This window comes from Myxocyprinus asiaticus, chromosome 24 (genome assembly GCF_019703515.2).
Source record: "Myxocyprinus asiaticus isolate MX2 ecotype Aquarium Trade chromosome 24, UBuf_Myxa_2, whole genome shotgun sequence".
In the NCBI taxonomy this organism is placed as follows: Eukaryota; Metazoa; Chordata; class Actinopteri; order Cypriniformes; family Catostomidae; genus Myxocyprinus; species Myxocyprinus asiaticus.
This window is the reverse complement of record NC_059367.1, coordinates 44,143,766-44,170,411: the sequence shown is the minus strand read 5'-3', so window position 1 is coordinate 44,170,411 and position 26,646 is coordinate 44,143,766. Positions and strand designations below refer to the sequence as shown.

The 26,646-nt window shown below is 37.9% G+C and overlaps 2 protein-coding genes across 2 annotated transcripts in view; one reads left to right on the top strand and one right to left on the bottom strand.

Moving 5' to 3' along the window:
* exorh (extra-ocular rhodopsin) lies at positions 1-12,559 on the top strand. Its single transcript, XM_051653302.1, has 5 exons — positions 1-361; positions 3,208-3,376; positions 5,949-6,114; positions 6,256-6,495; positions 10,629-12,559. Exons 1-5 carry the CDS (start codon positions 1-3, stop codon positions 10,755-10,757), a joined length of 1,065 nt encoding a protein of 354 aa, XP_051509262.1. The 3' UTR covers positions 10,758-12,559.
* The window catches only part of plxnd1 (plexin D1), a 115,066-nt gene continuing 100,145 nt past the window's right edge, over positions 11,726-26,646 (bottom strand). The window contains exons 28-36 of the mRNA XM_051653271.1: positions 26,539-26,642; positions 26,130-26,193; positions 25,985-26,019; positions 21,631-21,735; positions 21,344-21,507; positions 21,094-21,241; positions 16,025-16,165; positions 14,996-15,070; positions 11,726-12,976 (exon numbers count right to left, since the gene is read on the bottom strand). Of these exons, the coding sequence (XP_051509231.1) occupies positions 12,860-12,976; positions 14,996-15,070; positions 16,025-16,165; positions 21,094-21,241; positions 21,344-21,507; positions 21,631-21,735; positions 25,985-26,019; positions 26,130-26,193; positions 26,539-26,642 (953 nt within the window). The 3' untranslated portion in view covers positions 11,726-12,859. The remainder of the gene's footprint in view (positions 12,977-14,995; positions 15,071-16,024; positions 16,166-21,093; positions 21,242-21,343; positions 21,508-21,630; positions 21,736-25,984; positions 26,020-26,129; positions 26,194-26,538; positions 26,643-26,646) is intronic.

Below are 26,646 nucleotides of genomic sequence, written 5' to 3'. Positions count from 1 at the left end.
ATGAATGGGACAGAGGGTCCAAACTTCTATGTGCCGATGTCCAACAAGACAGGTTTAGTCCGCAGCCCTTTCGAGGAGCCTCAGTACTACCTGGCCGAGCCATGGAAGTACTCACTCCTGGCCGCGTACATGCTCTTCCTCATCATCACCTCATTCCCCATCAACTTCCTGACGCTCTATGTGACCGTCCAGCACAAGAAGCTCCGCACGCCCCTCAATTACATCCTGCTCAATCTCGCTGTGGCTGACCTGTTCATGGTAGTGGGGGGCTTCACCGTAACCCTCTTCACGGCTCTGCATGGATATTTCTTCCTGGGGGTCACCGGCTGCAACATTGAGGGCTTCTTTGCCACCCTGGGCGGTGAGTACATTTGTGATGGAAAAATCTTGGGAAAATTGTTCTGATTATGTGTCTAGATCATTGAATGAGTCAAGCACTGGGTTTATTTAGATTTGAGGGATTCATTCACCAAAAAGTAACAAAGTAAAATAGTGCTGCCATGTGTGTGATATGTACTTTGAATATGGTAATCATTCAGTACATATCAAAGTACCATGGGATTACCATATGATACCACCACTGTACATTTTTCTAACAGATTCAGGTGTGAATTCACTAAGAATGAATTTGCTCAGTAAAAGCGCAGTTTATTTGATTTTACTCCCGATTCACTAAAGAGATTAGGTAGATCTGGCAACAGCGTAAACGCACCCACAAAATCTGTGTTGAACGCAATTTGCATGCAACAATTAAATTCTTGCGGACTTGTTCTGAGCGCTATTCACCTTTTGCGCCAGAGAAACTAGCGCACGGCCATCTTGAAAATGTTGTCTTTGAACTTCCGGTCTAGCGTTTTCTAAATAGATATCTATGGTGTTTATGTCAAAGGGTAATTAGCTAGCAAAGTGGATTTACAGGTTATAGAGTTGTCAAAAGTTATCATGAGTATTTTAAAGTGTTCAAGGGATGTAATAATAACTGGAAACAGAGCGGAAGATTTTAAACAAGAGTACTTCATTCATAAATACACAAGATCCTGCATTCATGCTGTGGACGTACTGATGTGCCTCTGTGCTCATGAAACTCCAAGAGACAACACAAAGTCATTAAAAATATCTCTGTACGACACACCTCTGACCATCTTTTCATGTCATTCACCCGACTGTGATCCGGTTAAGGTGAGCAGATTTTATGAGTGTTAAACCAAGAGTGGGGAAGAGGTGCCACTATATTTATACACACACACACACACACATATACATACATGTGAAAGTGTATGTTTTATTTTATATTCTATTTACGACAATTTTATTCACATTTAAGCCTTTTAAAAATGTGGGGTGACAAATTAATTTTAAAAAGTACAAATGTAACTTCCTTTCATGTTCTTGCATGTAAAATAATACGATCTGTCACTGCAAATTTTTACACAAATTAAGTTGAATTACACGTATAACAATGAAACGATTGTATCATTAAAAAGTGCAGTGTGTCATAGCTGTCTGAATGTGATCTGTCAGGTCAAATTTACCTCCGTGTGTGTTGGGAAAACGAACATTTACAGTGACAGAAAAAACACCTCACAAGCATTTTCACATAGACTCACACCATCAACTCTTGGTGAAAAATACTTTATGTGCTCCTGCACGTAATCCATTTTGATTGACTCTTCTCAGTAGCTTCAGTGAAAACCGGAGGTTAAGAGACAAAACTGGGAAAAGGGAGCGTTTAAAAAGGGGTGGGGCTGAATAAGGTGAATAGAGCGGTATATTCTCTTTTAAATTCAATTCACTTTACTGCCTTTTTTCCTGGGTCAGTAATAGCACGATGTTTATTGTGTCGAGAAAATAGCACAGAGTTTTGTGAATTTAGCTAAATCTATAATGAGCACAATTTATATAAATGCGAGGACTGTTTGCGCAGAAAGGAATGACAGTGACTTAATTCAAATACTCAAGATGTAACTGTTTCAGTGCTGATTAAAAGAAAATGAAGCCTATTTTAAGGGCCATTTTTTGCCTTTTTTTTAAAAAAAAATTCTCATTACTATATATATATATATATATATATTAAATATTATGATAATGTATTATAAATAATATGTATAATGTATAAAAAATATAATTATTATACATAATTCTCAATAGTTGTTCTCATTCAGTTCTCATTACGATAATACTTTTATTTAAATCACCATAAATTGAAGGTTGTACAACAAATACTATTAATATTTAAATCATTTATGAAAAGGAAAATGTACAGTCAGCTGGTCATTACTGCAAAATAAACCCCAACAGGGTGATCTTCTGATGCGAAGCGGACAACTCTTGTATCACACTGAAGGGGTTTATTTTGCAATAAAGTCTGGCTGACTTCTCCCGCTTATTGCACGACTACCTACTAAATAAATAAATACATGCATATGAAATATTGATTTGCACTGAAATTAGGTTACAATGAGAGAAGAAAGAGATGGTGAAGCCTCCAGTAACAGCTCAATTGAACCTTCGGTTAGTGTCAGATTTCTGCTGGTGTTTATTTTGAGAAATTACCGTCTTTCCGCTCATTATTGCGCTTCTTGTACAACTGCTTGCCAAATAAATCGATAAATGAACATAAAATTTTAATTTGATTTGAAATCATCTTATTATCTTACTTGTAAAAATTACAGAATGATACAAGTAGGAAAGATGACTCACAATACCAGGTGAATATCAGGTGAAATATCACTTAATCTCCCAAAGTGTGGTCATTATCCAGAAATATCAGACAGCTAGATTTATCGATTGACCAATCAGAATCGAGTATTTCAGAGAGCTGTGTAATACTTTTTAAAAATGTATATTACAGTTACAATACAGCATTACAATAATGACAAAGATATTTTTGCATAAGGTTAATGAGAATTTGATAATGAGGAAAAATGAGCTTAATTGCAGTGAAAATAATGTCACAATGCCAAAAAATCATAATTTAAAAAAAATTTATTTTTCTATTGATTTTTGGGGTGCAATGTGACCTAGTCATGGTCTTGACACATTTAATGAGATTCATATCTGTGCTGTGAACATTGCCTTTACACCAAGATACATCTTGCAGCTTATGATTTTAGAGCACATACAATATGGTTTTTGTGACAGTTATCATAGAGCTGAGTATAAATGAGTCTACGTGAATATTATGATTGATTATTGATTGTTTCTCAGGTGAGATAGCACTGTGGTCTCTAGTGGTGTTGGCTATTGAGCGCTACATTGTGGTGTGTAAGCCAATGACAACGTTTCGTTTCGGTGAGAAACATGCCATCATGGGGGTGGGCTTCACCTGGGTCATGGCCCTCACCTGTGCTGTACCCCCACTGCTGGGCTGGTCCAGGTAAAATTACATTTGTTTTTGTCTTTGATAAATGAATCATATCAATGTGTTCTAAGATTGTAGATTATGGGTATTTGATCAAAAAACACCAAGTGTGTGTATGTGTGAGTTTAATTAGGTATAGTTTGGGGACAAAAGTTTCCACAGAAGTTAGCTAAATCTGACAAAACCTCCTCAATTGAAAAAAAACAACAAAACATTATAAATAAAATCATATACTGTAAATATAGACTCCTAAACAGATGATAACTAGTTCCAATGATTCTTTAAGTATATAGCTGTCACTCTAGGGTTCTTTTTTACCTCACTGAGCATTCTGCGGTGTGGCCTTTGAGTCATCTTGGCTGGACGGCCACTTCTAGGGAGAGTAGCCACAGTACTAAATCATCTCCATTTGTAGAGTTTGTCTAACTGTGGACAGATGAATACCTAAGCTCTTCGAGAGCTTTGTAACCCTTTCCAGCTTCATGCAAAGCAACAATTCTTGATGGAGGTCTTTTGAGATCTCTTTTTTGTAATAAATGGTCTAAGTCAACATTTTTTTTTTTTTTTTGAGTGATTTTTATAAGTCAGAGTAGCTCTAACCCACACACCCAATCTCATTTCATTAATTGGATGGCAGGTTTGCCAACTCCTGACTCTAATTAGCCTATTTTGACGTCATAAGCCAAGGGGTACACATACTTTTTCCAATCTACACTGTGAATGTTTGAATGATGTCTTCAATATGTACAAGAACAATACAATAATTTGTGTGTTATTAGTTAAAACAGATTGTGTTTGTTCATTATTGTAACTTAGCTGAAGATCAAACCAGATTTTAAGACGAATTTATACATAAATGCAGGTCATTCTTGCCACTGTACACTGGCGGCCAAAAGTTTGGAATAATGTACAGATTTTGCTCTTATGGAAAGAAACTTTTGGTACTTTTATTCACCAAAGTGTCATTCAACTGATCACGGTGTATAGTTAGGACATTAATAACGTGAAAAATTACTATTACAATTTGAAAAAAATAAACTACTTCAATGAGTTCTCATAAAAAAAAATCCTCCACGTGCAGCAATGACAGCTTTGCAGATCCTTGGCATTCTAGCTGTCAGTTTGTCCAGATGCTCAGGTGACATTTCACCCCACACTTCCTGTAGCACTTGCCATAGATGTGGCTGACATGTTGGGCACTTCTCACGCACCTTACAGTCTAGCTGATCCCACAAAAGCTCAATGGGGTTAAGATCCATAACACTCTTTTCCAATTATCTGTTGTCCAATGTCTGTGATTCTTTGCCCATTCTAACCTTTTCTTTTTGTTTTTCTGTTTCAAAAGTGGCTTTTTCTTTGTAATTCTTCCCATAAGGACTGCACCCCTGAATCTTCTCTTTACTGTTGTACATGAAACTGGTGTTGAGCGGGTAGAATTCAATGAAGCTGTCAGCTGAGGACATGTGAGGTGTCTATTTCTCAAACTAGAGACTCTGATGTACTTATCCTCTTGTTTAGTTGTACATCTGGTCTTCCACATCTCTTTCTGTCCTTGTTAGAGCCAGTTGTCCTTTGTCTTTGAAGACTGTAGTCTACACCTTTGTATGAAATTTTCATTTTTTTTTTTCGAAATTTAAGCATTGTATAGCCTTCATTCCTCAAAACAATGATTGACTGACAAGCTTCTGGAGAAAGCTGTTTCGATTTTGCCATTTTTGACCTAATATTGACCTTAAGACATGCCAGTCTATTGCATACTGTGGCAACTCAAAAACAAACACAAAGACAATGTTAAGCTTCATTTAATGAACCAAATAGCTTTCAACTGTGTTTGATATAATGGCAAGTGATTTTCTAGTACCAAATTAGCAATTTAGCATGATTACTCAAGAATACGGTGTTGGAGTGATGGCTACTGGAAATGAGGCCTGTCTAGATTTGATTAAAAATGACTTTTTTTAAATAGTGATGGTGCTGTTTTTTACATCAGTAATGTCATGACTATACTTTGTGATCAGCTGAATGACACTTTGGTGAATTAAAGTACCAATTTCCTTCCGAAACAGCAAAATCTGTACATTATTCCAAACTTTTGGCTGCCATTGTATATTACATTATTTTTATTTGTGGGCATTTCTTAAATTTTAATAGATTGGCAATCCTTGTATATACAATTTAATATATTATTAAATATAATTAGCTTTATATTACAATAAAAGAAATCTATGGGCAAGTATACGTGTATGTTGTGTGTGTGTGTGTGTGTGTGTGTGTGGGCAGGTTTAAGGACTTTTTTTTAGGTTACAAACTGGTAATTACAAGTGTATTCTGCTATAAATGTGGTTTATGAGGACATTTCTAGTGTCCCCATAATTTAAATCACTTAAAAAACATACTAAACGATGTTTTATTGAAAATGTAAAAATGCAGAATTTTTTTTGTGAGGGTTAGGTTTAGGGGTAGGGGATAGAATCTATAGTTCGTACATAGTTCGTAAAATCATTATGTCTATGGAGAGTCCTCATAATGATAGCTGCACCAACATGTGTGTGTGTGTGTTTGTGTGTGATTGTATGCATGTACACAGATATATTCCAGAAGGGATGCAGTGCTCTTGTGGAATAGATTACTACACTCCTAAACCTGAAGTCCACAACACTTCATTTGTCATCTACATGTTCATCCTGCATTTCTCCATCCCACTGCTCATTATCTTCTTCTGCTACAGTCGACTTTTGTGTACTGTCCGTGCCGTAAGTATTTCTCCTTTATTTTTTAAATGTTTAAGCAGTTTATTATTATTATTATTATTATTATTATTATTTTGCAAATATGCATGTTTTCAATTAAGATGAGAATGTACAATATATATTTTTTCTGTTTTCTCTTCTCAGGCTGCAGCTCAGCAGCAAGAATCAGAGACGACCCAGCGGGCTGAAAGGGAAGTGACACGTATGGTGGTTGTCATGGTGATTGCATTTCTAGTCTGCTGGGTGCCATATGCCAGTGTGGCCTGGTACATCTTTGCTAATCAGGGGACAGAGTTTGGTCCTGTCTTCATGACAATTCCAGCATTCTTTGCCAAGAGTGCAGCGCTCTACAACCCAGTCATCTATATCATGCTCAACAGACAGGTGAGACAACAAAACACTGACCGCTTCTTAGGGGTCATAGGGGTCATGCATGAATACACTGTCCACATTTACATGTACTGTAAATGTTGCCTATTCAGTGTTCAGAAACTTAACCTGTCCAGTCACAGTAAGGTAGTGAGGAAGTGGGATGCATACTATTATTCTTAAACAGGAAAGAAACTAACAATATAAGTAAAATGTGGTAGTGTGTGAAACCATGTACTGATTCTGAATGTGTGTAGCACCTTTAAAAAGATCCCTGGTTTTTTCAGTCTGATCTTAACAGTTTGAGCAGCACACTGTTTTTTTTAGCACATATTGTTTTATGAATATGTCATAAAGTAATAAAGATATAATGTTTTTTTTTTTTTAGATGAAAGATGAGAGGAAACAGATTTAAGTGCAGGATTTTAATATAAACTTAAATAAAACTCTAGAAACATTAGAAACAAGAATCACAGGAGAATTAAACAAACTACAACAGCCATGAAAGGACAAGAACTCACAAAGACACATAGCAAATTAGCTAATTATATACACCAGGACTAACTAGGTAAATGAGACACACCTGGGAGCAATCATGGGGAACACAGAGAACAGAGACACAATAATTACAAAATAAAAGACACTTATGTGCCTAGCACTATCTGCTAGACGCTAGGCAAACATAGCATGTGCTGCAAAATCCCATTTTAATAGACCACGGGGGATCTGGCGGATGGCCAGGAGACCACATAGGATCCATTGGACGGCCAGGAGACCAGGGTGGAGCCGGCGGACGATCAGTAGACCAGGCCGGAGCCAGCAGATGACCAGGAGCTGGGACCACCAGGACTACCGAAGCTGGGACTACCGAGACCACCAAGGCTGGGACTACAGAGACCAAAAAGGCTCAGACCTATGAAACCACTGAAGCAGGAAGTGGAGGGGCCTCAGTCGTGGGAACCACCAGGACCACCAGAGCAAGGAGTGGAGGGGTCTCCATTGTGGGAATCTCCGAGACTACTGGAGAAGGGAGCAGGGGGCCTCTGTCGTGGGAGTCTCAGAGACCACCTGAGAAAGGAACGGAGGGGTGTCCTTCGTGGGAATCTCAGAGACCACCAGAGAAAGAAATGGAGGAATCTCTTTTGCAGGAATCTCTGAGACCACCGGAGAAGGGAATGGAATGACGGCCACCGTGAAGAGTGAGGAAGGCATCCCCGCTATTACAACTGGAGCCAATGCCTTCTTTCTCCTCCTTTACGATCTCTCCTCCTCCGGCAAAAGAGTACTAGGTATCGCAATGGGAGAACTGCCATACTACACTGTGATGGGGAGAAAGTAAGTCTTAGAGCGTAGTCGATAAACTCCACCAATGAAAGCTTACATCTGCCTCCCAGCAGACAGGAATTCACAGGCTTGTTGAGCCCAATATGAAAGCAGATCTTAAGCTCAATATCTTCCCAAATTAATGTATGGGCAAGAACGCAGAACTGCTCCATGTACTGCATGATGGATTTACTCCCTTCTCTGAGAAACAAGAATTCTAAAGCCATTAGATCCATAAGTGGGTCAGTTATTCTGTAATGTTTGTCGAGCTGAAAGATGAGAAGAAATGGATCTAAGTGCAGACTTTTTAATATAAACTCAAATAAAACACTAGAAACACAGGAGAATTAAAGAAACCACTAAAGCCACGAAAGGACAAGAACTGACAAAGACACAGAGCAAATAAGGCTATTATATACACCAGGACTAACTAGGTAGACACAAGAATTACAAAGTTAAAGAAACTTATGCGCCTAGCATTATCTGCAAGGCAAACATAGCATGTGTTATAAAACCCCACTTTACTAGACCAATGGGGATATGGCAGATGATCAGGATACCAGGGCGGAGGACAACCAGTAGACCAGGCTGGAGCTGGTGGATTACCTGGAGCCCAGGCTGGTGACCAATGTGCTAGGGGACTCAGGCAAAATCAAGGCACTAGGGAACTCAGAAAAAGTCACAGCACTAGGGGACTACGATGAGGGCAATGGCACTGCACCAGGGACCATGGTGACCCCCAAAGCTGGGACCACCAGGACCACTGAGGCTGGGACCACCGAGACAAACAAGGCTCTGACCAATGGACAACCGAGACTGGGACCACCAAGACTGAGACCTATGAGACCACCGAAGCAGGAAACGGAGGGGCCTCTGCGTGTGAACCACCAGGACCACAGAGTGAGGAGCGGAGGGGCCTCTATCGTAGGAATCTCTGAGACCACCGGAGAAGGGAGTGAGTAGCCTCCATCGTGGGAACCTCCAAGACCATTGGAGAAAGGAACAGAGGGTCCTCCATTGTGGAAATCTCCGATGGGGCCACCATCGAGAGAATCTCCGATAACACCAGAGAATGGCGCGGAGGGGCCTCTGTCGTGGGAATTTCTGAGACCACCTGAGCGTGAAGCGTAGGGGCCTCTATCGCCAGAATCTCTGAGACCACCAGAGAAGGGAATGGAACGATGGCCACCATGAAGAGTGAGGAAGCCATCTCCACCATTATGACTGGAACCGATGCCTTCTTTCACCTCCTCCTTTTCGATCGCTCCTCCTCTGGCAAGAGAGTTCTGGATACTGCAATCAGGAAACTGCCATACCCTACTGTGTAGGGGGAGAAAGTAAGCCTTAGAACGTAGTCGATAAATTCCACCAATGAAAGCTTACATCTGCCTCCCGGCAGACAGGATTTCACAGGCTTGTTGAGCCCAAAACGAAAGCAGAACTTGAGCTCAATATCTCCCCAAATGAGTGTATGGGTAAGAGCGCAGAACTGCTCCATGTACTGTTCAATGGTGTTACTCCCTTCTCTGACAGACAAGAGTTCTAGAGCCGTTAGATCCATGAGTGGATCAGTTCTTCTGTAATGTTTGTCGAGCCGAATGTGAGAGGAAATGAATCTAAGTGCAGGCTTTTTAAAATAAACTCAAATAAAACACTAGAAACAAGAAACACAGGAGAATGAAACAAACCACTACAGCCATGAAAGAACAAGAACTGACAAAGACACAGCAAATGAGAGCATTATACTGTATACACCAGGACTAAGCAAAGTGCTGTTACTCATTTCACTCATGAAGAGGTCGGCCAATCATGGCAGAAGGCATTTACATAGGAGCCTAAAAGACATGGCTGCAAAAAACAGCCTTTGTTAAGAGATTATAAATGGGTTTATTAATGACTAATAATTTGTTTACAATTGCATTAAAAATCACTGATATGTGGTTATAACAACATGCATAAATAGGGTGACTTTCAAGCTGTACCTGCTAAATAGTGGGCCATTATACCTCACATGTTATAAAAGCTTAATGCTTAACACTTATTCAACATTATTAGCCGTTGAAAATGTACCTTAATGTAGACAGATGTGCAGCATTTATTAAGGCATTGCAAACATTAGAAACCAGTACATAAAGTTTAGTATGGTTTAATGGTTATCAGGCTTTATTAAAAGATATACAGTATATGGTGAATAAGCATGAAGAGCTGAAAAGAGTTTTTGCAGAGGGCTTTAGGTAACAATACTATGTAAGTTGAGACAGCACTCAGAGTAGCACCATTCTTTTGACATCAACTTCAGGTGACAAGGAAAATGACAACAGAAGTGAGTCAAGACATTACAGTAATGATTATAAACACAAAGCGGACTGTAGCAAAATGGCATAATCCCACCTTTAATCTCACTAAAATAGTCTATTTTTGCCGCATTGTGACATAAATCACGAATAAGGGCATTTTATGTTTTGATTCATATAAGTGTATTTATTAAGCATTGACTGTATAACACGCAAGTTCAATTTTTTACTGTTTGGCAATAATTAGATGAAAGTTTTTAGTTTGCCCTTTTTATACATGTTGCAAGTACTGAATAAAAATGATTTATAATGCATTTGTAAATGATTTATTAGTCAGAGAGAGGGTCAAAAATAGTCATGAAAATCTAAAGTATGAAATTATGTTTTAACACAAACTGAAGCAAATTTGTTATTCTTTTGCCTTAACCGCACTGCTCAATGTCCTAATTTGGCTTATTACTTCACGAAAGGTTCTAATATGTACGTTTTCATTGAGTATTGTAAGACTCCTGTGTGTTTGCTCTCATACAGTTCAGAAACTGCATGATCACTACAGTGTGCTGTGGCAAGAACCCATTCGGTGAGGAGGAGATCAGCACAACTGTCTCCAGCAAGACTCAATCCTCAACCGTCTCGTCCAGTCAAGTCGCCCCTGCCTGACCACATGAATGACTTATGTCACCCAGCACAACCGGAACAAAACCACCTAGAAAGCCTCCTACAGGCCAAACATGTCTCTGCAAATCTACCTGATGTCCAATTGGCCAGTCTACAACATTTACAACTTCTCATTTCTGTTCTCAAGGTTCTAATATTGTGTAACAATCTTCAACAATTGGCCAATAAAATCTATATGCTACTGCTGAATGTTATATACTGTGTGTGATTGTGCCGTTTGTGGTTGTGACGCACCATGAACTAAATCCCTTTAATGGGTTGCGTAGAAACTTACTGGAATGTCTTTTTTTTAAAAATATCTCATCCATATTTTATGAACACAATGAATACAAAGCTGCTATCATGTATGATATTGCTTAGCTTTACTGTAAAGTTTCTTCTTAAGTTTGTGTTGACAGGAATTGAGATGTATGTTGCAGTCATAATAGACATCAGGAGATGCTACACAGCCATGTAAATAATTCTGTGAATGATTAGATGTCTGTAAAGGAATTAGGAGAGAATATGTAAATGTACATATATAAAAATATAGAGGGAAAGCATAATAAAACAAATGTGTTTTTAAAATAAAAGCCCACCTTAAACACATACAGTTAATAATTGCAAAATGTTGGTCTCATTGTACAGAAAACCCCTAAAATGTAAAAAAAAAAAAAAAAAAAAAGACAAATTCAACAATTCATTAGATTCTAAACATATACAATATTATTTATGATAAACATACATACATTTTTTATCCTATCTTTGAAAGCTTGTGATTCAGGCTTTGTTTTCATTAGTTCACAAGTTCATTTCACTAGATACCAGCAAGCACAAGGAAAACAACATTTTCCTCTATCACCTTCCATAACAATATACATACAGTACCTATCTGAAATGCAGGTGGTGATCTTACGCAGCTGAGCACTCGCCATGTGCTCATCCTTGGACATTCAGTCTATTTTGTGATCCCGCACACCTTTCCCAATGTTTCGTTGAATATCTCTGCCTGTGAGTGGACTATAATCTATAATCTATGGTATATAAAATGTTTAATATATTATTCGAAATGATTTCAAAAAATCTATTATATTCTTATACATATTTCTACATCTTTACCACAGGGTAGCGCTCATTTGTGAGGTTTTCAGGTCTTATTTTATGTACTATAAATGCAAGTGATGAACTTCTGAGATATGTTTAGATTATAAGCTTTCAAATGGTACCACAAATTACTAATGTATCCACGGACTTATTACACACTACTGGCCCCATCTGTATTAAAGGGGTTAATACTTACCCTGCTGCTGTGTTTGAACATAAGTAAACAATGCACGTTACACACACCATCTTAATCAAGTTTATGGCTTTATTTGCTAAAATTCCCTTTCTTCAAGAAATTAAAAACATTTTAAGCAGAATATCTATGGAACTGTGCACACATTTATGGTTCAGACCCAACCAAAAAGACCCAAACCCATCAAACAAAAAAATAAAATAAAAGAAATAAAATAAAAAAAAGATTTGCAATGAGGTCCCATTCAAGCCTATTATATGCATATCATAATGTCACTTGCAGTCCATGGTGTAGTGGGATATGTAGTTGTATGCCATTGAAAGAGTAGTGCAGGTACAAATATCCCACCTGAAACCTTATTCACATTAAATCAATCACGCTACAAAATAATTATACACGGCTATGAATATTGCTATGGAGAATGTCTCATAAAATCCAGTGCATCATTGGATCTCCCCGAGTGTGGGATCAGTGCGTTACAAAGCTCCTAGAGTCGACAATTAAACAACCTCCCAGTTCAAAGATAAGTCAATATAAATCACACACCCAGTGTGAACAGACAGAAATGAATATCAATTTAAAAATGATCAATCATAGCAACTGAGCTTTTTCCACTCTTTTTCCATTTCTTTCCATTCAAATCCACGTTAAATTAAAGGGGGTTTAACAGTCTTAATCAAACATATAAGGCCTACATTTCATATGAAATGGTCTGAGGAATGTAGTGTGTTTTCATTGGCTCAGAGCCCCAGAAGCTGGCTCATGATTGGCTGAGATTGCTGGGCTCTGTTTTGATGTTGGCTGCTGTTCAGGCTTCACTGCTGCACTCATAGATGTTGTCTTCCACCAGTGCGATGACCTGCTCAAACTTGTGCTGCAGCTGCGTGCGTCGAGCGGTAGGGTTCGAGTCCAGCGCGCTCACCACCTGAGATAATGAGAGAGTGTTGAACATAAAGATCAAATATAAAAGAACATTACATTTTTGAGCTTTTTAAAAACCTGTGCTCCTGTGAGCAGGGTGTTGGGTGACTTGTGCTTCCACATGCCACAGCTCCAACAAGAACAAGACACTTGTGAGGAAAGATTCAGATGAGATCATCTCAAACCTATGCTGAACTTCTCACATGTTCTCTGACCGTATCAAGAAAGTGACAGTGAAACCTGAAACAATTTGGCTTCTTCACACACATGGTGTTATGCACACTGCACATTAAAAGTAATCAGCATTACAGTTTGTCTGCTTGTTTTGTAAACCCGCATGCGAGCGCTCTTTCATGTCAAACAACCTCTATTCATACAGCAGCTGCTGGTACAGAATGAGCCAATCACGCGGGCAACAATCAGTGCATTTCACTGTGCTGATTCAGATCCACTGGGCTCAGCCTCGACGAAAGAATGGACCTGAAAATCAGAGCAGGACATCTGGGTGGCAGAGCGCTCACACATGCACAGGAGCATGTCGTGATTACAGGTGAGGTGCTGGCAGACTTCAGGAGAGACTGAATGACTGCGTTTACACAATAATTTTCCGATATTAGTCAAAATATGGTCAAATTCCCCCACCAAAATTTTCATGTAAATGCTGATTACCATAACTATATGAAGCCAATATTATGGGTTCTATCTGAATAAGACAGCTGGCATATGCCTGTATTCATCAGAATTTTGGGTCATATACAAAATATCGGTAAAACTTTACAATTAGTTTGCATTTATTAACATTAGTTAATGCCTTAGTTTACCTGAACTTACAATGAACAGCACGTATTTACAGCATTTATTAATCTTAGTTAATGTTATTTTATACATATACTAACACGTTTCTTAACATTAAAAAGGCGTACAAGTTAACATTACTTAATGCATTAGCTAACGTCAACTAACAATAATAACAGCAATTTTACAGCATTTATTAATCTTGGTTTATGTAAATGTATAGTTATATAGTTAATGTGAACTAACAAGGAAAAGAGCCTCTTTAAAGTATTGATTAATGTTAATTTATACAATAGTCTATAATAATGATATAAATATCATTTATAGACAGATAATAAAATTATTATAGACAGTTGTGAAAAGACAAACTACTGAACTTTTGGAGTGAGACTTGATTTTTTAATAGCATTATACAAACATTAAAAGAAACATAACGGAATACATTTCAAAACTTATCACAGTCCTATGTGCTATTAAAGGGATATGAATGAAAATTAATGAGTTGATTAAATTACTGCCCAAAATTCCTAAAATGCAGCATCATAAACAGTGTTGGGTAAGTCACTCAAAAAAAGTAATACACCACAAATTACTAATTACTCCTCTAAATTTGTAATTGGATTACTTTACAGATTACTTCATCGAAAAAGTAATCACATTACTAATTACGTTAATTTTAAGTTCCAAACCACTTTTCACAGAAAAACACAACAAATTCCTCCTTGTTCCTTGTCACACGCAAAGTGCACACCCTTCAGCTGTCACAGAAATGCAAACAGATGTGAACATCATTCTTGTTTTACATTTATTACACATGAATAATATTATTTTAGAAATATATGTAATCTAAATAATGGAATTAAAAGCAATTACTTTTAATGGAAACGCTTTACCAGAATATGAGCCTTAATCAGAAAAAGATGTGCATGCAACATATGGTCAGTGTCCCGTCTCAATATCAGATCAGAATCTGAATCTGAATCAGAATAAGATTTATTGCCAAGTATGCTTCCATATACAAGGAATTTGTCTTGGTGACAGAAGCTTCCAGTGCACAAACAATACAGCAACAAGACAGAGATAATAAAAAAAAATAGAATAAAAATAAAGAACAAATAGAAATCTAAGTATACATAGAAATATACAATAAGACAAAAATATACATATAGTATGTTCAAATCAATATCTGAAACAAATATAAAAAAACTTGTAAAAAAAGCTTACTCACCTGATTGCGATATTTCTTGGCATATTTGTAGATTTCAGTTAAGGCCAGATTTGTGTTGAACTCATTCCTGTATTTCTGTAGGACAGGAGCAGGGCAAAATATATTTTAAAATCTCATTTTTTAAGTGTTTAATTTCAAGCCAGACATCAGAATTTATATTTGCTTGATATTTCATGTACAGCTTTTCAGATGTATAATACACGATTAGCATGATGCATCAAAACATATTCCATTCCACTGCACTGCATCTGGCTGTTCTGATTGTGAGAACATGTCCTGTGGGAACGGCCCCTAAGGCAGTGTAACTGAAATGGAACCTCAAAAGTGTCTGATTTTGAATGCTCTACATAGACAGCAAATCTGTGTGCCATACAAGCAGTGCTCCTCACGCGAAGTGCACGGGAGACTCGACTGACAACGGATTCCAATAGAGTCTGATGTTAGCATGTTGCTAAGCTAACAATGTGCTACTCTAATAAGCATGAAAATACATAGCACACGCAAATATTGAGTAAATGATCTATTTGTAATTAGATTTAACTATTTTATATTTATACATTTATAATCAAAATTTTCTCTCGCGTCTTCCACCACCTTGAATGGATTTTTTCACAGAGTTAGTCATAGTGCATTATGCATGTTTTATACACAGTGTCAAGTAATTTTAAAAAATGGATCTTGAGACACCTGCGTTCTGCTTCATTCATTTTGCCACAGTCACAAAGATTTGACTTCATGTTACTGTTACAATATTACACATGATTCCACATTGTTCTTCACCCAGCAAAATTTCAGTGCTTAATAAACGGTAAGCCAATGTTTTTTCTATTGAGAGTAAGAGAGTGAGTGATTTCGAGTACGGGTCAGGTTCGAGCTTCAACTTGATGCCCGTGCAGACCTCTATGCCTGACATCTTAAAATGCTGCCTATATAGGTAGCTCACTAGGTTTTGGAACAGAGGCACTTTACTGGTGACAGAAATGTAACTGTTAATGGGGAAATGTAACAGGAAGTGTGCGTTCAGCTCACCCGTGACTCCTCAGCGAGGTGAGCGTTCATTTCCTGTTCGCTGAGTGGTGACATCTCCTGAATCTGTTTATAATAACACTGCACTCTCTTCTTATACTCTGGGATCTCTTTGGCATAGAGCAACTTATTGGTGGGGGAATCCTGTAATAAAAGACAAAAATAATAACAGGTAAGTGTGATGAAATTTAGTGTTTGATTAAAAATTGTAGATTGTTCTGGTTGAGGATTACAAAGCAAACAGTGTAACATTTATTATATTATGAATAGTTTGCTAAGGCAAGCATCACTGAGCCCATTTACATGCACACCAATATGCTGATTACTCTCTAAAATCAGCTTATTTAAAAATTCTGACATGGCAAGAAATACGTGTTTACATGACATTTTAAAATAATTGCATTATTCTCTACTTCTGACGTCAAACTGTGAAGAAGCATGCGCTCAACACTTGCTCTCATTGGATGAGCCAGTAAGAACACAGAGTAAGGTGTTTACATGGCATGCGAAATCGACGTAATGGCCAAAAATCTTTCAGTGGATAAATGAGCCACTACATGGTCTGTGATTGATATCTAGGAAACATATTTGTAAACTAATATTTATTATTTTATTTCTGTTAACATAAATACTGTATATTGAAATTTTAAATTATATTAATTTCCCACATATCTTCCCATAACAGGGTGGAGATGTTATGCTTGACCACATATGACTAACACCACAAAATAAAGGAAAACATAAAACAATGAAAAACGAGAGAAAGGGAGAGAAAAGGCTTCACATGATAATAGTGTATTTCTCATTGGATTAGTGTTGTTGTTTTGGCATTAAATAGTTTTTATCATAAGTGAAATGTATGAAAATCATGTTAAGTGTTTTATCTCCACTTGTACTACCGTACTTTTATTTTGAATTAATGCAGTAATGCAGTTTTTCTTACCTCTGTTTCTCTATTCCAGAATGAGCTCTGACATACAGTTGTGCTCAAAAGTTTGCATACCATTGGAAAATTGGTAATATATGTACCACTTTTAAAGAAAACATGAGTGAGCAAGCAAAACACATTTCTTTTATTTCTTATGGGATTCATATTCAACTGTAGGTTATAACAGAATGGCACAATCATAAAACAAAACATGGCAACAATGAAAAAAAATGAAATGACCCCTGTTCAAAAGTCTGCATACCCGTAGTTCTTAATAATGTGTATTGCCCCCTTTAACATCAATGACAGCGTGCAGTCTTTTGTAATAGTTGTCTATGAGGTATCTTGCAGGTGGTATAGCTGCCCATTCATCTTGGCAAAATGCCTCCAGGTCATGCAAAGTCTTTGGTCGTCTTGCATGAACCACACGTTTGAAATCTCCCCAGAGTGGCTCGATGATATTAAGGTCAGGAGACTGTGATGGCCAATCCAGAACCTTCACCTTTTTCTGCTGTAACCACTGGAGGGTCAACTTGGCCTTGTGCTTAGGGTCATTGTCATGCTGGAAAGTCCAAGAGCGTCCCATGCGCAGCTTTCGTGCAGAAGAATGCAAATTGTCTGCCAGTATTTTCTGATAACATGCTGCATTCATCTTGCCATCAATTCTGACAAGATTCCCTGTGCCTTTAGAGCTCACACACCCCCAAAACATCAGTGAGCCACCACCATGCTTCACAGTGGGGATGGTATTCTTTTCACTATAGGTCTTGTTGACCCCTCTCCAAACATAGTGCTTATGGTTGTGACCATAAAGCTCTATTTTGGTCTCATCACTCCAAATTACAGTGTGCCAGAAGCTGTTTCGAGGTGTTGTAGGGCATATTGTAACCGGGCTTTTTTGTGGCATTGGCGCAGTAAAGGCTTCTTTCTGGCAACTCGACCATGCAGCTCATTTTTGTTCAAGTATCGTCGTATTGTGCTCCTTGAAACAACCACACCGTCTTTTTCCAGAGCAGCCTGTATTTCTCCTGAGGTTACCTGTGGGCTTTTCTTTGTATCCCGAACAATTCTTCTGGCAGTTGTGGCTGAAATCTTTCTTGGTCTACTTGACCTTGGCTTGGTATCAAGAGATCCCTGAATTTTCCACTTCTTAATAAGTGATTGAACAGTACTGACTGGCATTTTCAAGGCTTTGGTTATCTTTTTATATCCTTTTCCATCTTTATAAAGTTCCATTACCTTGTTACGCAGGTCTTTTGACAGTTCTTTTCTGCTCCCCATGGCTCAGTATCTAGCCTGCTCAGTGCATCCACGTGAGAGCTAACAAACTCATAGACTATTTATACACAGACACTAATTGCAATTTAAAAAGCCACAGGTGTGGGAAATTAAACTTTAATTGCTATTTAAACCTGTGTGTGTCACCTTGTGTGTCTGTAACAAGGCCAAACATTCAAGAGTGTGTAAACTTTTGATCAGGGCTATTTGGGTGATTTCTGTTATCATTATGATTTAAAAAGGAGCCAAAAAACTATGTGATAATAAATGGCTTCATATGATCACTATCCTTAAATAAAAGACAGATTTTTTGCATGATCAGTCATATTTTCAAAATCAATGCCACAATTTCACAATTTCTGCCAGGGTATGCAAACTTTTGAGCACAACTGTATGTAATAAAATGCAATGGCATGTCATGAATAGGTGCGTTTACTGGTGTTTAAAAATCCCAGAGGTGGGAAACAATTTACATGCACTCGAATGCTATATGATTTTGACAAAATGATCTTGCTTCTGACAGAAAACATCCACTGATTGTCACTATCTTTCGCCCAGCTGTTTCTGTCAAGTGTCTCATCTGTGTAAAGCAACAGCCGATATCTCACACAACACGAAAGGTGTGTGTTTCAGGTCCATTTCTCTCGATTTGTAAAACATTCTCAGCAGTTTGGGTATGTGATGCTAAAATACGGGACAAACGGCATCACATATGGATTTCATACGGAGTGCAATTTTTTCCCTTAATTACAGGACGATTCCTTATTTTACAGGACATTTGGCATATTTTGTTCATTAATTTTACCTGATACTGCTTCAGCATGAGGGTGACTCTCTCTCCACTCACTGTCATAAATTCCCTCAGTCGATGATGGTGGCAACAACGGTTGTCAGGGGTGGGGAATGGTAGAATTCAAGTGATAATGCACCAATTACAACAAAGAATCTCCAGTTTCACAAAACAGCATCCAATAGAGCTAAAGGGAAACTAACACGACAGTAGATTATGGACTTCTGAAGCAGCAAAACAACTGTGTATACTGAGGGGATATGCAAATATTGATCCTTAGAAGTCGTTATACGCAAACAGCCCTGGGAAAAAGCATACGCCGTAAACGTACGTATTGCCCCAACTACACCGCTGATCTGCAGTGCAGTGGAGTGGGAATCAAACCCATGACGTTGGCATTGCTTGCATCATGCTGTACCAGTTGAGTTGGGCAATGTGACGCAGGAATATCCTTCATCCGAATTTAAACAGAACGCACATCTGTGTGTTTGTAACGGAATGCAGCTTGCAGCATTTACTGGTTGACCCCAAAAATATACTCAAACTGTTTTCTACATTTCTGCTCTGAGACATGCATACTGTTGAACCACTTCCTGTCTGACTCCATTTGTCTGCTTGCCTCTGACCTTTGACACCACCCTCATATACTTCTGTCTGCAGTTCACCACAAACCCGGCTTACACACTCACAAATGAATCATACTGATAACCTGCCTGTATATGAACATGTCAGGACCACATACACACATGTGCAGGACATGTAAAGTACAGTAAATGTGTGTAGAAACTGAGGAACCCAGCTGAGCTCTGAGAACAGGAAGTGATGTCAGAGACATGCTAAACTAATGAAGGCAAAGATTCATGTTCAAATATGAGAACATTCTTACTGGGGATGTTGGCCAACAGACAAGTCACAGAGGGTCACACAAGTGTGTTTATGAGTTTGGACATTGATGCAGTGCTGAGGTCATGAATTATACAGTGTCTATATCTTTGGACATAAGAGTTTGATGTCAGAAGTAGCATAGCATCAATGTGAAAATGTCAGTGTTGGTTCAAGGGTTAAACTTTTTATTAAGTGGTGGATTTACTGGGAATAAAATAAAAAACTTTTACTAATTTTTTTTCCTGATTTACTAAGATTTGTGTGTATAAAAATGAGCAAATGTGATAGCACATACACAAATGACTCTTATGAACCGGTTCTCTTTTGTAAATCAAAAACAAACAGTGTATCCAGTGTAGTGCAGTTCCTGAACGAATGATTCTTATGAGTTGGCTCTTTTTAATGAATCAAACACACTTACACATCAGCTGTAGCAGTTACTGAATGAACATTACTGATGTGCAAGTTATGACTTTCATCATGTCCAACTCCAAATGAAAATCAAAACTGTTACTTTGTTTTGTAATGTTGTACTTAAGGCTTGTGAGACATCAATCAGGAAGTGCATTTACTGACTACTTGTTCATATGATATTAAAAAGAATAAATGAATGAAATAAATGTTACCACATTTTGTTTTGTTTAGAATTTTAATTTAATATATAGTTAGGATCAAAAGTATTAAAAGGATAATTAATGGATGCGGAATTGTTAAATTCCTTATGATTCACATCCCTAGTCTTGTCAGCTTTTTGCAGGAGTTAATGAAATATCATTTGAGGGCAGTGCCAATTCAAATAGATTAAATAAGAAATACGACTGAAAGGCAGGTATTAATCTGATTCACAAGTGAGCTGCATTTTGGCATTTTGGTACTACACTGGGTGTGTCCAACCTATTTCTACATAGTGCACACTTGTTCTTAGTTAAACACCTGCAATACTCCCCCGAAGTGCACACACACTTTGTTAGATTGCACAAGTAAATTAGTACACTTTATTTGGATTTTAGTAAATCAGGTCTTGCATAGTCAGATTCTGCAGCTTATTCTGGCCAAAACTGCCCACTGACCGAAAAGTGACTAACCACAGTTTGTTTATTTTTATGTGCTGTTTAGGGATGGAGATGATAAAACATTCAAATAACGGCACAGTAATCTCTGTGACTGGCTGTACACCATATGTGCTCTTACTTTGCCGAGCTGCAGGTCAGAAAGTGAGCAGGCATCTATGAAAGCTTGAGCGATGACGGACAGACACGCATCCATGTGATCCGTCTTATCAATATCGAACACAAACTGAGGGTTCTTCAGGATGTTCACCCAGAACCGCAGAGGCAAACTGCACAGAGAAACTGCACGTCATTCCACTAAACATATCTTCTTAACATGGTCATCTTTATTAAGACCTGTGTCAAGCATGTTGACTTGAAGGCACAAATACCTGTTAGTCTTCCAGATGTGCAGCGTGTCAGGATCTATAATGCCACGTTTATCTGCCTGTTCTTCTAGAAAGTCGAAGAAATATTTGACAGCTAATGGTGGTTTCTCTGGAGGAATACTGAGGATGGCTTGGAAAAGATCATCTAGAAACTTCTGAAGTGTTCCCTGAAGAAAAACACAAACAGTTACAATCTGCATTTTAAGGTTTCTTGCATCAAAAACAGTCAGTTTAGTTTTTGACCCTTAAAACAGAGTTTAGTCTTCAGAGTATCACACTACTGAAGTTACCTTAGTCGACAGCAGGCGTGTCAGGTATATCTCAGGTAAGACTTTCTTCCTGTGACTGTGTCTGTGTGACTTCCTGCCTTCTATCAGCTCATCATGAGGCAGCACCTACAGTCACATCACCATAAACCACAGCATGAAATGAATGATCTGGCAATATAATGAATATTGCATAGAGATTAATATAGATACACTACTGGTCAAAAGTTCTGAAGCACTTGACTGAAATGTTTCTCATGATCTTAAAAATCTTTTGATCTGAAGGCGTATGCTTAAATGTTTGAAATTAGTTTTGTAGACAAAAATATAATTGCACCTCCATATTAATTTATTTCATTATAAAACTAATATTTAATAAAAATAAAAAAAAAGTTTTTGAAATTGATGACTTGGACCAAATAATAAAGAAAAGCAGCCAATAAGTGCCCAGCATAGATGGGAACTCCTTCAATACTGTTTAAAAAGCATCCCAGGGTGATACCTCAAGAAGTTGGTGGAGAAAATGTCAAGAGTACATGTCTGCAAATTCTAGGCAAAGGGTGACTACTTTGAAGATGCTAAAATATAACACAGTTTTGATTTATTTTAGATTTTGTTTAGTCACAACATAATTCCCATAGTTACATTTATGTTATTCCATAGTTTTAATGACTTTACTATTATTCTAAAATGTGAAAAGAAATTATAATAAAGAATGAGTAAGTGTTTCAAAACTTTTGACCAGTAGTGTATATATACTGTACACTGAGACATCTTTGACGTCTTTTTCTTATACTTAAAGCTGAAGTGTGTAATTTCTGCACCACTAGCTCAAACAAACAGGGGTGCGTTTTCCATAGCACAATGCATCGTTGGAGATTTTAAACCACATTGGTTCAACAATATAAAGCTGTTGTTAATGACGTTATGTAGGGGTGGATTAACAACTTCCCAGGGAGTATCAAATGGATGTCAAATTATAATAGCTCATTTATATTTATACCAAAAATCAGTTTATTGGAGAAAGCTGCTTAAAACATTAAATCATGGTTTGCGTTTCCATGCACTGTAAAGTGGCAGCGGCATTGTGCTGAAATAGTGGGGTTTCCCTCTTACATCATACTCCGCACTTGATCACATCCACACATGCACACTCTTTACCGCTTATACATTTACATGGACACATAAGCCACGTTGTGATGGTGAGCCTGTGTGTCGGTCTCCATCATGGAATTTGAATGTGATTAAAGGACTTATTTATTATTTTATGCATCATTTTTCAATATTTATTGGGACAACTCTCGTTTATCTCTTGTTCTTGTGTATTTATACAATTTATATTGTATTTAAGAATGGGGAGGTGAAGGTTAATTTGATTTAAGATAATGGTATGTTCCAATTAGTAATGGCGGGAAAATCATGTATTTAAACCAGCCGCTACTAGGGGGAAGGAGACAAGATGGACAACAAGTGTTTGTTAGCGCTGCTTTAGCACATTTTACTCCGGTCTCTATTGTTGAGGGAGGGGAGTTGGTAAAACAGGTCTAGTTTTTAGACTGTTTTAATGTAACCTTTGTTTGATGCTCGCTTTTAAACACTAATTTATCTGCACATTTTGCACCTCTGAAATAAAATCATCTTTGGAATGACATTCCTGCTTCCTGGCGTGATCTCTCCTTGCAAAAACCTAGGTTATGTTAAACCGCTTTCTCTTAATCCCTTAAATGTTTACATGACGCTTCAGAACGACACATTCTGCAAAATCCTCAGAATAGGCCATTTTTTTGCATGTAAACAGGCTCAAAAGTCTTGACATAATGAAATGTATACAAAATGAAAGATATAGGAGCCTTAGCGAAGCCCATTCGTAGCATCTGCCACCCGTTTCTGAAAACGCGTTCAGCAGGACATGGTGATTTAAACATGGAGACGGTGCCCAACTGCAAAGCTGTCCATGTTGCGCCCCCCCAGACTGGCAAGGGCCCTGCAGAACGGTGAGCCCCAGGGCCTTGCAGTACCTTAATACGGCCCTGCATAAGACTTCAGTGGTTAAACTATATCTTGAGAAGCAATATGATAGGTGTGGATAAGAAACCGATCACTATTTATGTCCTTTTTTTACTATAAATTCTCCTCCCTGCCCAGTAGGTGTATGAACATTGTGAATCGCTAAAAACTCAAGAAAACGACTGTGGAAGTGAAAGTGGATATTGATAGTAAAAAGGACTTAAATATTGATCTTTTCTTACCTATCATATCACTTCTGAAGATATGGTTTAGCCACTGAAGACTTATGGATTACTTCTGTGCTGACTTTATATGCTTTTTGGTGCTTTTGGAGTTCTGGTCACCATTAACTTGCATTGTATGGACCAACAGAGCTAATATTCTTCTAAAAATCTTCATTTGTGTTCTGCAGAAGAAAGAAAGTCATACACATCTGGGATGGCATGATGGTGAGTAAATGATGAGATCATTTTCATTTTTGGGTGAATTATCCCTTTAATGCAACCAGTAATGTAACCATAGGATGCCAGTTAAAATGTAAACTTACATGAACTTACATTTACCTGATGGCAACCTGTAAACTGTCAATTATCTCTCTCTCTCATACTGAAGGCACACATTCTGATCCATTACTAACCATAAACACAGATTTCGGTCTTGTGTGTAAAATTGGGAGTAAGTTGTAAACCCTTTAAAATGATCTGGATTTCTACATGAGTATGACTTTAATGTGATCAGATTTCCATCAGTAATAAAAAGACATGTTATATTTTATTATAAAATGGACAGTTCTGACTAAATTCTGGTCAGCCATATTTGAAGCATTTGTAAAATGACTATAAACACACAGTTTAATAAGTTTACCATGATTAACCCTTTAAGCTTGGATGGGACCACTGGCGTTAAAATATTAATAACTACAGTCTTGACCAACACAAAATAGGTATCGTTTGAAAGCTTAGAAGCTCTACTTTACAATGCATGTAGACATTACGACCAAAACTGAACAAGTGCTTTGAAATTTGCAGACAAATTAGAATTGTTCTGATCTGATAATTTATAAAAAATAAAAACTGCACTGTACATATTATTGCAATCAGTAAAAACATCAAACTCATCAAACAGCTATGTGTCATATATTGCTGGAAAGCTCTCGAAGAGAAGAATATAACCAGCCTATTTGTTTTACTCACAGGCAAAAATATAGTGAATAAAAGCTAAGTATATGTCTTGACTCTTTGACAATTATGTTGGTGTTGCTTATATGCCACATTTTCACTTTTAACTTCATAAAAAAATAAACGGAACATAAACTATCACATTACTTAGGGTGCTTTCACACTTGGTTCAATTGCTTGGACTGAACTCGAGTTCGTTTCCTCCCCATTCCCCCTGCCCCTGCTGGTCTCTGTTCACATCATATTTTTGGGGTCCAAACCACAGTCCAATTACGTCATCAACGTGAGTACAAGCGGCAGCTGTTTACCACTGTATCTAGGTAACATCTCGAGAAGACGTCACTGTGTTAAGTGAAGTATTAAAGTTTGTCTCTTTGGATTTACCATGAAAATTTGCCATGCACAGAACAACACGTGTTTGTCTCCCACAGATGCATTGAATGTGCAATGATGTGATGAATTTTAGCGTTTGTCTGCCACGAGCCTGCAGATGCTTTGAAAGAGATGTGAAGAATGTGAGCTACTATCTGAAGGCTGTGTATTTGGACACAAGCAGATAGGAGAAATGCATTATACCATTATACTTGCGATCGGGAGCCTGCAAAGACGCATATTATACGTCATCACAAGCGGTTCACTTCCACAATTTGGTACGATTGTGTATATACCAGCAACGAACCGTACTGAAGTTCACATGAACCGTACCCCAGACCGCCTTTTCAAGTGGGTGTGCACCTGAGTTCGGAAAACAGCGTTCACATTATCCAGACGAACTGAACTTTGACGTCATTCAACCCCGGGTGCTCACCAAAAGTGCTAGTGTGAAAGCACCTTTAGAGGAGGTGACTATCTTTCAAATGAGCCCACACACAAGGTAATCGGATGCATAGATCATTAGATAATCCAAATGAAGCACAATGTTACATATGGACACCAGGAGATGGTGCCAAATACATGACACAGACTCAATGATGACTCAAATGGCACAGAAATAAACTAATTCTGAGTTCTGAGACATGTGAATGGGTCTCATTCACATGTCTCAAGTGGCTGATTGCTTAAACAAACGATACCTTTTACAATGCCACATCTTTATTGGAAAAATAGCTCAAACAATCAAAGTATATCAACTCTTCATTCATGACTCTAATTATTTTAAGCTGTAGTGTGTGTGAGACTTCCTGCACACTTACCAGATGAACATATTTCTCTGTGTCCAGATCTTTAACTGTGAATGAACAGAGAGATCTTCATTAGTCAGAATAAAATCACTAAAAACACATCAAGGTAGAGTGTGTTGTGCCGATATGTAAGGGATGAGCGCATGATGGTCACTACCTCTGCCCAGAGTGTTTTCTCTTTGATCTTTCATGCTCATGGCCAGAGACGCTCCATCTGGAATCTGCAAGTGACAGGTTCAACAGGTCAAAGGTCAGTAGGGTAATGGGCACTGAGCCTCATTGAGCAAAACACACACACACACAAACTTAACAGCTGATTCCCAGTGACACCTGCAAAACCAAATTGGCCTTTGCATTACTCATGTGATGGGTTATAAGTACACCCAGACACATTCTGAAGACTTTTTCACATTTTGGGGGGAAATCTGTGGAACTCTGTAGAATTTATTTAAAACATAGTAAAGTATGATAAACAGACCAACTGTAAGATGTGTAGAACTTGATGGGCATTTCAGTTCTGAGTTCTTTGTGGATCTGCTGAGGAATTCACATACACACACACACACCTGATAGTGGAAAATGGTGTTAAGTTTTTTTCTGCCATCCTCCATGACAGACGTGTCGTCCAGATCTTGTAGTATTCTACTGCTGCGACCCTCTGGAAACCATTCTAC